We start from the raw sequence: 17,895 nt of genomic DNA, 5'->3' as shown, positions 1-17,895 counted from the left end.
TTAAAATAAGAGACTGGCAGCTGTGGATCACCTTGCTGCATAAACCAGTTGCTCGTGGGAGGACCCAGTGGGAGGGCCAGCAAACCATTGCCCTCCAGTACTCTGTCAGCTGGTTTTGATCATGCTATGGTCATCCCGTCACACTTCACACACAGACACTCGTGTGTATTATTCAAGCCAGAACTTGAGCAAGAACATATGTTTTATATATACTGTCTTGACTGGCACAGAGCAAAACAATGGAGAATTCCCATTTTCCTTAGGGAGTCATCCCAGGGGCAACCCAAGTGTTATTCTCAGTACTAATATTTCTTGCCTTGTTTCATCTCTGGGTTTTTCTAGTTTCAGCTTCTAAGTACCAGATTTCACTATGTCTTTTTCCAATAGATTAAGAGGTCATTAACTGCCAATAAAGTAGCCTGTGACAAAACACTTAAAACTTTCTTCTCTATAAAAATACACAAAGATGTAACATCCCTCACAGTAATTAATATTTTTTAATGCTTGTATTCCCATAGGTTTATCTAGATCATAGATTAGACAACTGGATCTCAAAAAGCCAATTTGGGATTGTCAGCATGCTCGTGTGTGCCTGTTCAACTCCTATTTCAGAACAGGGAAGAAAGGAGGATGGCATGTGGGAGTCTTCAAGCTGCAGAGAAGAAAAACAGTCCTTACAAGTGTATTTGTTTTGTGTGGTCTTCTTGTGTCTGGATTGGCTGGTATGCAGCCCCAAAGGTTCCCACATACCACAGCACACTTTGAATCTGAGTCCACAGGCTACAGCAGTAACTGCTGTGCAAGTTGTGCTGCACATGATGCAGGTAAACTGTGTCAATCCAGATGCTGAATAGAAAGAGGGTGGTGGAGCTATGACAAGATGCTGGAAGGAATCAGGAAGAGCCCTGGAGAGTTGGACTTGCTGCTCTGGCAGCCCCAGTGCTGCAAAAGAAGGCCACATCTGCTGCTGCAAGGGACAGTCCATACCCCTCAGACCTTCCTTGAATGGCAGGAACAGGTCTTTCTTCCCAGGGGAGGGAAGCTCAGGAAAAGTAGGCATCAATCTATGGTAATTTTCCTTCCCGAGGTACCCTGTGAAATGTCAGGAAAATACCTATTTACAGAGCTGTCTCTGTAAGCACAGTGCAAAAAGCTGCACTGGAGAAAGAGATCTAAACAACATGGAGAGCAGGGCACCAATTCATTTATAGATTACAGGTTTGAATTCAAGCCAAGTAAAAGAAATAACCACTGGTCAGCTGCCCTCTGACAAGCAGCAGCAGCAGTGGCAGCTGGATGGACAAACTTGTCATCTCAGCCCCATTTTTAAACATCACCTGTCTGAGGGGCATGTTTATTAGGGGAGTGCCGTGGAGGCAATAGTGTGTGCTGCAGGTAGCCAGAGGAGCTCCATGGAACACAGATCCCTATTACTGCAGTTGTTCATTACAGTTCTGCACCCAGCCATCACTAAAAATAGCTTCTCAGCATAAAAACTCAGACCACAAGAGATCATGGGGAGAGAACCCATGTCTGATCCTCACTAGACTTGTGAAAAGAGTTGCTGGATTGGAGAAATTTGGGTAGGCTAGGAGAAGGTGTTGTCCTTGTCCATAGCAGAGCTGGGGGAAAATACTATTTCCAGGCTTGTTACATCAATACTTCTAGTAAAGACCAAAGTAGGTCCCAGCTTTCCCTCTGTTTGGGTGCTGATCTAAGAACTTTGGAATGGGCACCTGGGGCAGCTGTGTGGTAAGAGGCAGGGGAAGCTGCACAAGACAGTCTCTGATGGAGAATCTGTGCCCTTCCACAACCAGTGAAGGTCTGTACTGGCTGGTGGGGGAGAGAAGACACTAGTAAGAGATGGGGCTAGTCTGTGGGAAGGGTTTTGGCTGCCTTCCCAGTATTGCACTGAATTTATGCCTACAGCTGCCAGATGTCAGCATAGGGTGTGGAGAAGAACATGATTCCCTGCCATAGGACTCCTACTTGCAGAGCTTTTGTTGCTGAAACCAGCGTGCAGGCTGTCCTCCATGAGAGTGCAGGAGGGGTTAGCTGGAGAGGTTTTGGCTCTCTTTCTGGTCTCACACCAGAGCCAGGCACACAGTTCCCAGACGTTTGTGAGCTTTGCTCTGGGATCTTTCAGACTTGTCAAGGCATTGTGTAAAGGGAGGAATTATTTCACTTCCACATGGAGGGTGGAAATGTTGAGAGCTCCTGCAGAGATCCCGCTGCCTGCTTCTCTCAGGAGGGGTCATCCCCGGGTGAGCATTGTTGGACAGAGCTCCATCTCTACACAGATGAGATCCCCAGACAGCACACTCTCAGAACAGTGGTTGTTGAGCTTCCCTGGCATGATTGTTTCTGGCAGTTTCTACGGTGATCCACAAAACCAGCAGAGATCTCTTTGGAAAGGCAAATAATAGAACATGGTAGTGCATCTGCCTGAGGAGGGGGTAACAAACCCACTTTTATACTGTCAGCTGAGTTCTAGGGTCAGTCCTGGAGCTTGCCCCACTCCCTTCCTGAGCTGGTAAGGAAAGCATTTCTGTACCCTTCCCCAAAGGACTCAAAGCAGTAGCTCCCATTTATAGATGTTACAAGCTGCCACAAGAAGGTTCAAATGGCATTGCAAACTGGTTTTTGTGGGCAACACTGGCAAGTGATGTCAGCAGGCAGCCCAAACAAGCAGTGTCTGATAGTACTTTGGGATTAGTGGGAAGCACTGATGAGTAGCTCAGGATGTATCACAGCATGGTCCAGCACGAAAGCACAGACACACGTATGACATAACTGTAAATTTCAGGAGAAAACCTGCACTCTGCCCTCTTTCCTCCTATGTCTGAAAGCACATGGACAAAATCTCAAACTTTTATCCTTGGTCATAGATGAAAACTATTCATGGGCAAGGAACAAACAGTCTTACCACCACAGTACCTTGCCACCAAGACTTCACCCTCTGCTCTCAAGGTCTGATCCTGCCCTCTTCTTCATTACAGAAGCAGTGTTACTGAGCACACTCTTCCCCACGCAGTTTGGAGGTGCCTGCCTGATACCCACCTACTCCTCTGAATGCAGCAACAATTGCCAAACAGCACAGCTGCCAGGATTAAATGACATGGAGGGAATGGGTTGAAGGGTATTTTTCTGATCTGCATAATTTTTGTGATTCAGCTTAAGATTCCAGAAAATTCTGGAGGGGAGGGGTAAAAATTATAAAGGATAATATGGCTTTCAAACACAGCCAACATGCATCTTAAAAAGGAAACCTAATTTTGTGTGCCTCTACCTCTGGGCAAAATGTTCTTGGCTTGGTTTCAAAGGTGCTGGGAAATTCAAGGGTTGGGTTTCTCTGAAAACCAGCCCTAGGGTTGGTTGCACCACCCTGCAACAGGGTGACCTGGAAAAGGTGCCAGTTTTGAAAATGTTATCTTAATTTGATTTTTTTTCATTTTGTAATTTCCTATCAGTGAGCTCTCCCTGGGAGGCTCAAAGATTGATCTAGAACTTGTCTTTCATTCTGTGCACTGCCTGAAGCAGAAATCCTTGTAAGAGAAATGGCACCTTGGCTGTAGGTTTAGATGGTGCTTGGCTTTCATTGTGCTGACTGCTGCAATGTGACTCCCATCCATTTCCTCATGCTGTGCTCCCTTCCCCAGAGTCCTGCGGGTCCACAGGGGAGCTTCTGAAGCCAAGGTCACTGCCCAGCCTCTCCCTCTGTCCGTGATTGCCTCCCCTGCTCTGGGGCAGCCCTGTAAATAACCTCAGTCTCGGTGTAGAGGTGTAACCTCAGTCCTGGTATAGAGGTCTTCTGTGTCTCCTTGTACTCTGAAAAGCCTATGCCAGGATGCAGCATTAGACACCCAGCCAATTAAAACAATTCCAGCAGCTACAACACAAAACTTAGCTAGGGCCTTCTGCAAAGGATGTCATGAGTAATTTTTACTTATTTGTTTAATTAGTGCTAATTGCACACAGTAGGAGGTCAGAACTCTGCCTACAAATGCTCAGTTGTCTGTGAAGTGTGAGTTCTAGAAACTCTAGTGAAGAGTTTCATTCTAGAAACTCTAGTCAAGGGACAGGAGAAAGAGGGGGATTTGCATTTTGTGTCACAGAGTCAGTTTCATTCACAGTAGATGAATGAAATTCTAGGAATTTTTTTATGGACCAGAAGGAGAAAGAGGACAAGAAATATAGGAAGTTCATCCAGAGAGCCACCAAGAGGGTTAATGGGCACCATAGACCTTGGCACGTCTTCCTGGCTGTACAGGAGGTACCTCTCTAGGCAGGTTTAGGCACTCCACACCTGTCCCACATATGAGGGGTTGCTTTGCGTATCTAAATTGAGGGAGACTGGGGGTGTTCAACTTTTCCCTTTGGGGTTCTCTTTTAGTCAGAAGTGCCTTTCCATTTGTATCTGCTATAAACCACCCCGCTGATAAGCTCTGTGTTTGCGTTGCTGGGCAATGCCGGGCCCAGCCTGCCCGCACGCTGCCGCTGTGCTCCGGCGCCGCCTGGTGGCGGGAGGCGGCGCGGCGGGCGGCGCTCCGCACGGCGGGATTGACTCCCTGGTTTGGGCTACCGAAGGGACCCTCCGAAACCGAGTGTCCTGAGAGTGGGCAACCCCTTTGGCTGGTTTCTGCCTTACCAGGGAAACAAACTTCCCAGCGGGAAAGTCAGGAATCGCCCTCCCACACACATAAACGCAATCTCTGCTAATTAAACTCATAGAGGTCTTTCTTCATCTTGAATAAGTAGAAACCTTGGATCAGGCAAACACCCAGGCCGTTTCTAGGAACCATTATGGGGGTCTGTGGAGAAAGGGAATATGAACGGCCATAATTTGTTAAGGGCTCCTGTTGGAGGGGTTCTAAGACTTAGCCCAAACCATGTGTCTGAGACACTGGACGAAGATGCTAACATATAATCCTGACTCAGTGGGCACTTGGGTAATTATTCCTAAAAAGCATATAAGCGTTGGATTGTTTTGCCAGATAAACATATGGGACTGTGTAAGGGAGAAGGGAAAAGTGTTCCTAAGTCAATGACTGCATACATTAGCTATGTTCAGTTCAGCCATTAATTCAAAGAACTATTTTCTCTTTTTCCTATTTTCCCAAATCTGCAAAGCCCTTAAGACTTTTTTTCTTAATATTCATTAAAGTTGGACTCACTTCCACTCTTAAAACAGGTCAAAATTCAAGCCTGATGTTTCTGCAGAAACCACTTGTCTCCTCTCAGCCTTGATTTTTTCCTCATAAGAACAAATTGACATGAGTCATTACTATTTATATTTGCCCAAAACGTCACAGAAATCAAAAGCCATGCATTTAACCTTTCATAAATTAGGAAGTTTAACAAAATATTTTTGTGCTGGATCAAAATTACAATGTCATTCTTCTAATGAGCCAAAGTAATGCCACCATTACCACAGGGAGGGATTGCTTTTGCTTTCATATCTAGGAGAGCTTCAGAGCCTGAACTGCTAGCTTTACATTCCCTCTGCCATACAGAAATGCAGGGTACCGACTCCAGATTTCTACAATCTTGTCTGAAATCAGTGTCCACAGCGCCCTATCTGAGCTTAGATTTATGTTTAAGGTAAGCCTGCTGCAATAAAACGTATTCTGTGAATTGTAGCCATGTAGGCATAAAAGAAGAGAGGATTCAGGACATCTTCCACCAATCTGCCTGCGCAGGTTCAGGCAACACAACCCTGTTTGCAAGAGGGTATGCTCACATGGATTTGTGACTGGGTCACGTCTTACCACCTCTGTGGAACAGACAGCCCGTTTTGGATAGCAGCAGTTGTGTCACTCCTGAAAGCTCATATTTGGTTCTCCCAGAGACCAAAATCTCTGGGAAGTGTCCTGCATTTCCAGTAGCTGCTTACACCGTTATAACAAAATCAATCACAGATGGTGCTTTTGGTGCTGGCAGGTTGGGAAAAAAAAATCTCTTGGCTTATATCCTGAGCACATTTGATCTGGACTGACTGGATGGGATCGTGACAGCCCATCATCTTGTCATTAGAACAGAAACACTCGTGACTGCAACAAACATTTGGGCAAGGATGAACACTTTAAATAGCAAACTTCAGCCTTAAATAGTTACACTTTGCCCTTGCTGTTTGGTTCTGCATACCAAAGACTTAGCTCTCAGCAACATGAAATCCCATCCTAATTAGCTACTGTTTAACAATACCAAGCTCCTTCTGTTCTGGAGCTACAAAGGAGGGGAGCGTTTCATATCAAGCCCAATGCAGTTCAAGACTCTTTCCGTGGATTTTTGTTTTCCTTCTTCTTCTTTTTTTTTTCCCCAGTGGAAAGTAGTCCTATATGTTAAACCTGAGCCACTCTATATGAGTACAAGTGACACTCAAGAAATTAAACCAAACACAGCCTGGAGAATCACTTGCACAAAGCATCAAGACTCACGTACCTCACTAGAATTAAAAAAATACCAGATGACACATGCAGCTCTGCCCACCATAAATGCCATTGACTAATGATGATCATTCAAATATGTGGGTTTGCACTTGGTCCCTTCTTATGCTACTACAAATACTTTCCTCACCTTACAGCATAGTCCCTGGATTTAAGTTTCTTTTCTGGAGCAGTCTCAGGACACATAGAATGACAAGGAAAAATTGGGTTTTTTCCACCTCTTAAGAAAGCTTGTTACAATCTGTTTCACTTACTATCCTTGAAACTTTGACCTAATTTCCATCTCACAAACTTACTCCCAATGGCAACATTATTCACAACAATGAAGACTGTATGATGACCCGAAATAGGTCTACTTGCTTTGAATTCTAATATTTTGTGGTTATATAGAATTCTGTAATTTTCTGTACATTGTGAAGTTGCACAACCCATGTGTTCACATTCTTTAAAAGAAGTCTTTTTGTCTTTTGAAGTGAACAAAAGAACCCCTTCTTGAAATGGCTTTGGAGCCTATTTTAAAGGAAAAACTCCACTGTCATGACACACTCCAACAACTGCAGTTGAGTATAAAGCAACCTGGGATAAAACCTTTCCTCAAAAAGCTTTGTTGAGATAAACCTAAGGCCACAAGCGAGTCACTGTAAATTGGATCCTTGATCCTGTAGTATAATATCCAGCAAAGCTTCATTTTTCAGCTCCCAGTGCCCTTAAAACCCTGGAGTCAGGGACTGAAATTTGCTGAGGTAATTCCAGCATGTTTTGGTTTTTCAAAATCAGTGGGTGCCCCTATGAAGCATACATCACTACATCCCTTGACCTCCCACTCCATGGAGATGCAGACAGCTCTGCAGAACTATTCTGTTTTCCTCAGATGACAGAGCTGAAAGACCATGTGCTTAGCCAGCTATGGACTCTGAATTAGGGCTAGAGGGTAGAGGTTACTTCCAGATAAGATTGTTGGAAATTATTAAGTGTCATGGAGAAATCTGTATTGGTTCCTGCCAGTGACAGAGTTTGTATCTGTTACTCAGACTGGTAACATGTACTTTTTAAAATTATTACCTTTGGATACCCAGATATCAGCATGGACAAGAACCACAGAGAACCGCTCAGACACTTAAAAAAAAATTTCTGCAGATAATTTTCTCTCCTTCTGTCATCCAGCAGGTGGGAGGAGAGCAACACAAATAGTGAACTATAAGGTTAATAGTTGTAGTGTTCCCTGGGAATGCCTGATTTGCTTGTGCACAATTCAGAGTGTATCCAGTTGCTCTAATTTTCATACGACCATCTGCCAGCCTCAGAGAACATGGCAGCACCATTTTTAACTCTCTCTCGGAAAGAAAGGAGTTGGATGTCACAGTGTTTGATATTCATGGGTCATGACGAATGGACACAGGAAACCCAGCAGTGCCTGCTGCACCTTGGGGTTGCCAGCTGGGGCTACAGGCCTGCTGTCAGCAGGTGGGGGCAGCCTGGACATTGACTTGTTTCATTGACTGTATCTTTTTACTCATTGTGTGCACATCAGTTTTAGTTGTTTCTAAGGTTGTCTAAACACACCTTCTTAGGAATTCCAGAAAACAGTGTTCTGCTAAGCCAAAAATGCCCTAAAAATAATAAGCACAAGATAATTAGCACAAGTCTAGTGAGTTTGCTCTGCCAGAAAGTGTTAATTTGAGCATGTCCAAAGGAGAGCAACAAGGCTGGTGAGGGGCTTGGAACACAAACCGTATGAGGAGCGACTGAGAGAGCTGGGATTGTTTAGCCTGGAGAAAAGGAGACTCAGAGGTGACCTTATCACTCTCTTCAACTTCCTGGAGGGTGGCTGTGGTGAGCTGGGGGTCAGTCTCTTTCTCCGAGCAACAACAGAGAGAAAAAGAGGACACAGTCTCAAACTGCGCCAAGGGAGATACCGGCTAGAATTAAGGAGGAAGTTTTTCACAGAAAGAGTGATCAAATACTGGAATCATCTGCTCAGGGAGGTGGTGGAGTCACCATCCCTGGATGTGTTCAAAAAAAGACTGGATGTGGCACTTAGTGCCATGACCTAGTTGAGCTGTTAGAACATGGGTTGGACTCGATGATCTTAAAGGTCCCTTCCAACCTAGAAATTCTGTGTGATTCTGTGTGAATTTGACCGCTGAGATGTCCACCTGGTAATGAGCTTTGCTCTTTTTTCCTTATCCTGATCATGGAGCAAGGGCAATGAGAATACAGGAACTGTAAAAATTGGGGTGAGGGTGTAGAGACCTGGTGAAGTGTAGGGGAAAAGTAATCGAAGTGGGGTTCAGGATTTCCTAGGTTATCAAGTTTTACTCACAGCACAGTGATGTTTGCAAATAAGTAACAGCTAAATGTTCACAGAATTATGAGCACATAAATGTATAATAGTCAGTACAATACAGTTAGTAGTGTTGGCTCATGCATGAGATTATGCTAGAGGAACAGCTTATTTGGGGAAGATGTACTGTTTCTTTGTCCTCTGGTCTTATTATGGGAGTTGAGAAGAACATCAATTGATGGTGAAGTCTGTACTTCTGAGATGGGCTAATAAAGAACCGTTAATTGCTTGTAAGGACAGACATCCCTTAAGAAAAAAGCCTACTGAAAATGTAGCTGACTCCAAATGGATTTTATAAACTGATATCATCTTTGGCTGTGTTAAAGTATAATAGAATATTTCTCCTTAATAGCATGCCCAATGTTACAACAAAATTTAAAATGGCTTTGAACCAAAAAGCAACTATGGATTTTTTTTTTCTGAAGAAGTGAAATACAGTCCCGACACTTTTATTCTCAAATTCCCCTTCTATTAGCTTGTATTTTTGCTTTGGAATTATATAAAAGAGGTCATTTAGTTCCCATTTGCAAAGACAACTACGAAAAAAAACTTTTGAAAGCGTTTGGTTGCAAAGGTCTGATAGAGGTCAAATTATGAAAGTGAGATTTGCTTATGAATCAGAGCATACCCTCTGATTTGGGCTTCCTTCTGACTCTCATTTCACCAGTTTAGGGTCTGTCTCATATAGTTTGTCAGCATGCTATGAAACAGAATGTATCTAGTTTGACCATCAGTCTGTGATTATTTTGCCTAACTTCACCTACCCAGGAGTCAAGGCATGAGCCTGAACTACTCATCTGGCTCCATCTATCATCAGTGAGGACAGGGAAACTTGATTAGTCTCCTTAGGATGGAGTGCATCATCATGCAGAAGTGTCTGGTTCTCAGAACTGAATAAGCAGCGAATTGCAGCCGTACTGTTAAGACCTGGATCTGTCCATAGATAAAGAGTCACAACTAATTGTGCAGATGACTTTTACAGCTGACCTCAAAGGTTCAGCAGGATCTCTGCTCACATTCAGCTCACTTGATCTGGTTCTGTGCTTATATTTCTGAGGTTGATTTCTAATGACCAGCATCAGTTTTACTAATTATAACTGAGAGCTTTGCAGGATGACTGGGATTATTTGGTATCAGGAACATAATTTCTGGTCTCTTCTGGAATAGAAAATTCTATAGATCTCTGGACTGAATATTGTTAAGCAGGCATTCATTGTCAGTGTAAAATATTCAATAATTGTAAGCTACATTATAACAGAAAATCTAATTTCTTTTGGACATATAATGAACGAAACATTCTACAGGATTATGTATTTACTTAATCTCATTAATTTCTTTATGAAAAAAATCTTCTTAATAACTTTCCAAAATGAAGGTTTACTCTTTAGACAATATTATGACAATCCCTATGCAATTAATGCTGGGGCAATACCTATTGATGGGGAACTTTGCTGTGTAAGATATAGATGAATATTTAATGAAGTAGTTATTTATTTAGCATATCTGTAGAGAGACAGTCTTTTTCATCTGACTCTTATTAGTCATCAAAAAGATTTGGGACCATTTAGGTCCCACCCTGCCTAACTCACTGACATTTGTTGGGCTCATGTGTTTACTGTGGGACTGCTACCAGGACAGCAACATGATCTGAAAAAACAGGAAGGAAGGAGTTACTTTTTAAAATAGTGCACTAACCTCCCTGTGCTTCACTTTAATGTGTTCTTCATCATATGCATGTATATGGCAGGTGAAATACACGATGAGATTAGGAAGCTGCTTGTTCAGGCTTCTGGAGAGTCTTCAGTCCTCTGTGATGAACTTCAAACTTCTTTAGGCCTGAGGTTATCTGGTTAAATGGGAAAAATATTCCTGTGTAATGCATTCTGAAAGTGACATAACAAAAATAAGATAACAGTGAAATATCAGCCACTGTATTCAGTGGAGACTGCAAGATAACTCTTTTGCTAGTGAAACTGTTGTATAATGCATATATTGATTGTTAAGAATAATACTAATTGATGTTAATTCTAAAGAAAGTCATTCCTGTATTCATTGCTATGAAAAAATTGAACCAGCATTCTGAAAATGGTTGCAATAATTTATACAGTAAAATTACTTGGTTTAGTTTGTTTCCAATTAAAAAAATAAAAACCTAGTATGAGAAGGAGAGGGTATGCTCTGTTTCAGATACAACCTCCCAGAATTTTAGAATTATTAGTAACTCAGACCCACAGGTGCTTTAATGCATAATGGCTTAATGCACTAAATAATAACAAAACAAAAGATACCAGTGGAGAAGAAGAGTCTCTCAGAGACCACTGAATCAGACTAGAGAATAGGACAAAACACATTAAAGCTGATGAAGAGAAACTCAGATGGAAAAATATAGCAGGTAACTGAAAGCTGTGTAAGAGTCACTGGATTTTAAAAAAGTCCCAATTTTGTAAGCATAATAGATAACAATATTATTTAAAATGCCTCCTGGATCAATGTATGAAGTGAAGGCAGTTAGAAAATAAAAAAGCCTACAAAGCAAACAAATAAAATGGGAAATATTTAGCAATCAATATAAATTGGAAGTTGCATAATATAAAAATAGACAAATTAAAAAGACAACAGAGGAAAATCATTGGCTGGCAGGGCTTAAGAAAATAAAATGAGTTTAGAGTATATTCAGAACTATAGAAACCTTAACAAGGGTACATGCTGCTGCTCAATGCAGATGAGGAATTGATAAAGTTGCAGAAAAGGTAAATATTCCAGACATATTTCTGTTCTGCATTTGGAAAGAAGAAAGATGATGCACTTGTATCACATGGGCTGATGAAAAATTTTCCACTCTGTTAGTGACCAGAAAGAATGTAAAATATGTACTGGAGGTAAATATTTTAAAATCAGCAGGTGTGGATTGCTTACATGGGCATACTAATAGAGCTTATTTAACTGATCTCTAGCCTGCTGATACCGATATTTCATAAATCCTCTAACAGCAAGGAAGTAGCAGAATACTAAAGGAGTGTCTGCTCTATGACAATATTTTTTTAAAAATGGCAAAGTCAATAATCACAGTAGATGTTCACTAGCAAGGCTAAGAGCAGTTTGTGGAAAAAATATTAACTGATAGAGAATTCTTTGACAAAGAATAAGAAAATAAAGAGATGTATTTTCCAGCATCACAATGATCTTGATAAAAAAGTAAATTTTAAAAAAAAAGGCAAGAATAATTTAAGCACCCCTGCCATGAGAAGATGACTAGAGATGCTCTCAAAGTTCTTTCTAGCCCTACCTTTTGCAGTTCTACAAAGACATAACATGGTAACCAACAGAGAGTCCTGACTGGACAAGAGTGAATACATGTATGGGTTGTGCATCCTGCTTAATTTTATCCTGAATCAGGATCAGGAGCAACACTGGATCACTCTCATTCTCTGAGAAATACACAGGACACAGGATATTTGAACCACAAGGAGAATAGTCCAGACAAGTTTGTCTGCTGGACATGGTAAAAAATAAAGCCATGTCACTTTGCAAAAGCCATGGAAGTAGTATTAGGATGAGTTTTAAATTCTGTTCTTTTCAGTACTTCCATCATTGCCCTAGAAGTAAATAGAAACTCACTGCTGATAAAATATGCAAGTATTGGGAAGCCTGGTGGAATGCAATGATGAGGGGAAAGCATTTATATAGGGCAGGAAGGATCATCTTCATGTTCAAGCAAAAAGCCTTTTACTACAGCCAAATGCAAAATTATGCATGTGGGAACCAGATAGGAGATTAGGAGATGGGTAATCAGAAACTCTACCCTGGAAAAAACAGCGCTCTGAAAAGGATCAGGATCATCACGGTATGGAGCAGTTTTACTCCAGTGAGATACTGTGGCAAAAAGGGTGAAATCAATCCTCGAATGCATAAATATGGGAATAGTGAGTACCAGTACCAGGTTGCTGTTTTTCCCTTTGTGGCACTCATTAGACTAATCACATGCAGGATATTTATTTTCAAAGGTTACTGAAAAGCTGGGGAAGGTGCAAGGGAAGCTTGGTAATTATTCAGGATCTAAAAAAAATGCCTTATTGTAGAAACCTTTCAGTGCTCAACCTGTCTGACTTACTGAAAAAGAGATGACTTGATTCATGGCTTGATTAATGAATTTGTACTGTTGGAGGCATAAAATACTAGCAGGAAAGGGCTCTGAGCAGACTAAGTTTTACTGAGGACTGAGTGGAGGAGCTATTAAGCCAGACAAATTCAAGTGAAGAATGAGACACAGAAAATTATTAACCACTAGAACAAGCTAAGGTGATGAATTCTTCATCTCCTTACGTCTTCATCAAAATTAGACATTTTTTATTGCCTACAGCCAACTGCAAGTTGTCAAGAATGAATTGTAGCTTTTAGTACTAGAATATATCCATGAAAATTAATGGTCTATGATAGCTAAGAGGTCATTCTAGGTGATAGTAATCTCTGAGATCCATTACATTGTAGAAGAAAGATATATTTATTTATTATTATGATTATGTCAAGAAGCAGTAGATAAACATGCAACTTCCTCTCTGTTTGGACCTTTAAGTGCTACTATATAATGATAACAAGATGAATTTAGCTTGCCAAGATAACTGATGATTGAAACTGGAGGACTGTAAAAGTCTATTACTGATTTTCTCTCTTTAGATACTCCAGTATAATGTCCCTTTATCAGGTGGATTAGCATAATACAAAGGAAATACAATTTGCTGGATGATTTCCTTTCTCTTTCTTTGTTCCTCTGTCTAGAAATGTCCTTGGCTGTGACATGCATCTATGATAACTAAGTAACCTGGCCTTATTTCAGAAGTTTTTGTTATTCTAAAAGCTCCTGGCCTGTGGAGTGTTCCTGGTCAGCTCATTGTGGATATTTGAAACATGAAAGTAGAGAGTCAAACCACGATTTTTATCTCTGAATCATTTTATGTATTCCTTTGACAAATCCACTCGCCACATCATTTCCAATCTCAGAGGAACACTTTTTGAACTTCATTCCTATTGTGTAATTTCTCTCAACCATCTTCATTTAGCTTTGTTTTTAAATTGTGACCCTTGTCTTTTCCATCACTTCACCTTATCCATTCTCCTCTAATCCCTCGTTTATGATCACTACTTGACTGATGTTTGAGAAATGTATTGTAAGTGACTTGGAGCAGAAACTTGTCATTTTACTGTTGATCAGAGCACTTTGCACATGTCGCATCGTATAAATAAAAACTACAGTTCCAAAAATATTTAGTGTCTCAGTTATATTTTGCAGTATAATATGTAACAGAGACACTTTATGAAAAATAATAATTTATTATAACTGTCCCATCTCTGGCACTGACATTCAAAAGCATTTTAGGCAAATCATGTGCAATGTCTCTTCTCTGTCTCTGTTCCTCAGCTAGCTCAGAGTTACAAGACGTGTCAATGATGTGCTAGCATCAGGTTGTTTGCCATTCTAGAAACTCTTCAAATGTAGCATCTCTTCACTTATCCTGTTTTCCATGAGCTTGTCTCAAAGCCTTCTAGCAAAGAAAATGTGTTCCCTCTTTTGCAGCTGGGGAAAAACAGAGAGGTGAATTTGAGGGCACTGGGAAGGCCTGAAGCACATCTGTGTACAACCCAAGCCTTCAAGCCTCCAGTCTCCTGCCACTTTTAATGTGAAACACATTTCCCCAAAACAGATTATTGGATCAAGTTGGACTGGACAAGTGCAGGTTTGTAAAGTGGTTTGCCTCTCCCCAAACCTATGTTTGCATTTTGCTGAACCTGACAAAATAAGAGAAAACAGGATTGCTGCCAAACCCTTCAGGTTCTGTAATTTCCATGTATATAATACTTGCTTTTCTTCTGCCCTTGAATCTAGAATAGAAACCATGAAGGATTCTTTTTAGTTATTGTCATTAAAAACTCAAGCAAACACAGGCTAACTTAGTCAGACATCAGTCACACCTCAGGTAAATCTTGTCTGCTGCTTGTTCCAGAGATCTCAGGCTGCTCTGTTTCAAAGGACCTGTCTGGCATCTAACCCACATGAAGGCAAAGGTGGCAGAAGCTAGTGGAGGACACTAGTTCTCTGCTGAGAAATTTTTCTGTCAGTACAAAGAGATGATCCCTGAACATCCCAGAGGAAACTCACAAGCTTTGACAGTCTCTATAAAATAATGTCTTACTAACAATTTTTCCCATGGATACCTTGAATAGGAACACCCATGGAGAGAGCTTTCCTAAACAGGGAAATGCTTTGCTGCCTGGCAATTTGGTCACATCTCTTAGGAGTAAAAATTTCCTATTTGCAGTGTTTAGTTTCAGAGCAAAGCTCTTGCCAAGCCAAAAGGCATGGCAGGTATCTGTTAGAGAAAAATGCTTTGAAGGAAAGAAAAGCTAAATACTAATGTAAGCTTAACTATTATGATCTGTATTTAAAGGAAAGAAAAATGTTCTCAGTAAGGAAATGATTTCAGCAGTCACAGAGAGAAAGCCTAGAGTTTTCAAAAACAGCTCTGGCTTCCTTGGGTTACTGTCTAGGCTTCAACACTTTGAAGCTGATCCCAGGGACTGCACCATACTACAGAGACTGGCAGAGGCACCATTAAAAGAACAAATGGTTAAGTGGCTTCAATTTTGTGCAGAGGTAAGTTAAGAACCTTCATGGATACAACTTCTGCCTCTATCCCTTTATGAGTCAACTACTTTCTCAGGAGTGATGAATATGGGGCTAGTGTCTGAGCCATAAAAAAACCCTAGGCCCTGACACAAGCAAAAGAAAGAGAGGAGCCATCATTCCAGGGAATCTCCTCCAGCTTGGAGGAACCATGTTTAAAAATTTCCTTTATGTTTTCTTCAAAAAGCTCAGCAAATTCACAGCTTGTACCTGCACCATAAGGAAAAAGAGACAAAGAAAGCAATTTCTATGGTATTGCATGAAGACCTATGCAAGCTGATGTGAGACAGTACATGACTTGTGGTATTCTTCAAAATCCATTTCCTGCTTCAGGTATTTGAATAACATTTGTCACCACAGTGGTTGGGGTCCCTTCAGGCAAAAAAAAAAAAAAATTCCTTCTTTAATTTCCTTGCAAGCCTAAATTGACTCTTTGTTCCTCAGTTTCCTGTCAGAAAAGCCCACGTTTTGGATGTACATCCATGGGGTATTATTAAATAAACACAGAGCATCTACTCTTTATTCTATACACACAGGGAGATGAAATTCCTAATTTCCAATTGTGGGACCTCCTCAGGAAAACAGGACAGAAAAAAACCAAACTTCCCCAGGGAGGGAAAAACCCTGACTGGATCTTGACAGGTTTTAAACAATTGTGATGAAGTTCTTCATGACAGATATTTCCTTCAAAGCACTGGCTGGGCTGTGTAGAGAATGGGGAGTGTTATACAGCGAGATTCTCATTTCATTTGCTGCAGAACCCATTAGCATGTTTAAAAAGAATCAAGAAATTAGGCCAAGCATGACTTAATAAGCCTGGCCTTAAACCCTGCTCTGGAGATATGGATCCCATTCCTCAGTAGTTCCTAAGCAATATCAGACAAGCCACTTGGACTAAACCAGGAAGACTAATTTCCATGTGTATCTTTTTCAAGACCAGGACTGGATATACAGAAGGGATGAACATCCACTGGATTAAACTGTAATTTAAATACAAGGAGCCATATAAAACTAAATTCTCTGGGGAAAGAAAGATGCTATGAATCTCATATTTAGAATTCTTTTAAACTGAAATATGTTTGAACTTCAAAGCCCAGTCTGCAAAGCAAGATCTTACCTCACTGGGAATGATTACAGTGGCAGTGATACTTGTGATGTATTCAGATACCCCTGTAATGACCACATTAAAGTGTTCCTGAAGACATAAGTAATTTTTTTTTTTCTTCAGTGTAACAATGTGCCACAAATAAAGCATACAAATAAAATTTAAGTGAGGGATTAAGCTCTGCCTGTCACAGAATGGATGAGTGAGGAACCAGCTTGGGTATTGCTGCACTCCACTCCTTATCATGTCCAGATACAGGAATATAGCTGCAAACAAATATGATTATGCCACTTTCCAAGATGTTTCCATATAGCCACACGTTATACTAGACCCAAATAAAGAAACCCTTCCAGAACCAGACAGGCTGGTGGAGAAACATCTGAACTGATTTTGGGCACACATATAGGAACTAGATCAGGTATTATATATGATTTATGCTATTTCAGAAAAAGACAACACACACCTGAAGATCAGCAGCACTCCCTGTGCCTGTTTACAACTGGCTGCAGAGAGACTAGAGAACCCTTATGTCACCACAAACTCTTTTCATCTTTGACCCATCTTCTTGTGCACCCAGAGCATCCCAGCCTGGATGCTCTGCAGAGAATGGTGCTCGCTCCCAGCACAAGGCCTTGGGGAGCTCAAGCTTCCTTGTGAACACCTGACAAAAGGGCAGTTCTAGAAACTGTCTGCCTTTGTCCCCAGTCTTCATCCTACTCCCACTTTCACTGTATTATAATCTCAACTTCATTCTTTTTCGCTCTTCCTTTACTAGTTCAAGCTGAAAGAAACAAGGCTGAATAGAATAATAACAGCTCTTCTGGACCAGCTAATGCAGCTAGGGAGAGCTGAACAAGCTCTCAGGTGTACAGCACCACCATCAGGTGCTCTCGCCGACATTTCTCCCTCCTGCCTGTCCCCTCAACACAGTACAGTGTCTTCATTCCCCTCACCCTGCTTCACTGCCTCCTCCTTCCTTTCTCCCCATTCTGGGAGCCCTCTCCTTTATCCTTACCTCCTCCTTCCTCTCTCTGCATGATGTGACTAGACAGGAGAATACGGATTTATGTATTCCCTACAGGTGCTTTTCATTTTTTCCAATCCATCTTTGGCTCTTGACTTCCCCTTCTTGTTGGTGAGTATCTCTCAGCTCTCTTCTTCCTTTCTCTTTGACCTTTCCTCTGCTCCTTGTAAGGCATTCCCTCATGTTGTGAAACATTCACACCGTCTCATACTGCGAAATTATCTCTCTCTTGACTATATCCCTAGCACAGTCCTTGGTGCTTTCTAAAGGATGCTATTTCACAATAAATGCATAAGC

At 41.3% G+C, this 17,895-nt stretch overlaps 1 protein-coding gene across 1 annotated transcript in view; it reads right to left on the bottom strand.

Annotated features, from left to right (window-relative positions):
• Positions 1–17,895, bottom strand: part of PLEKHH1 (pleckstrin homology, MyTH4 and FERM domain containing H1) — a 70,881-nt gene extending 52,986 nt beyond the window's left edge. Inside the window, exon 1 of the mRNA XM_050974870.1 lies at positions 17,590–17,895. Coding sequence (XP_050830827.1) covers positions 17,590–17,611 — 22 coding nt within the window. The 5' untranslated portion in view covers positions 17,612–17,895. The remainder of the gene's footprint in view (positions 1–17,589) is intronic.

Source organism: Serinus canaria, chromosome 5 (assembly GCF_022539315.1).
Source record: "Serinus canaria isolate serCan28SL12 chromosome 5, serCan2020, whole genome shotgun sequence".
NCBI classification, from domain to species: Eukaryota; Metazoa; Chordata; class Aves; order Passeriformes; family Fringillidae; genus Serinus; species Serinus canaria.
Note: the sequence above shows the minus strand (reverse complement) of the source record. Positions and strands in the feature narration are given on the sequence as shown.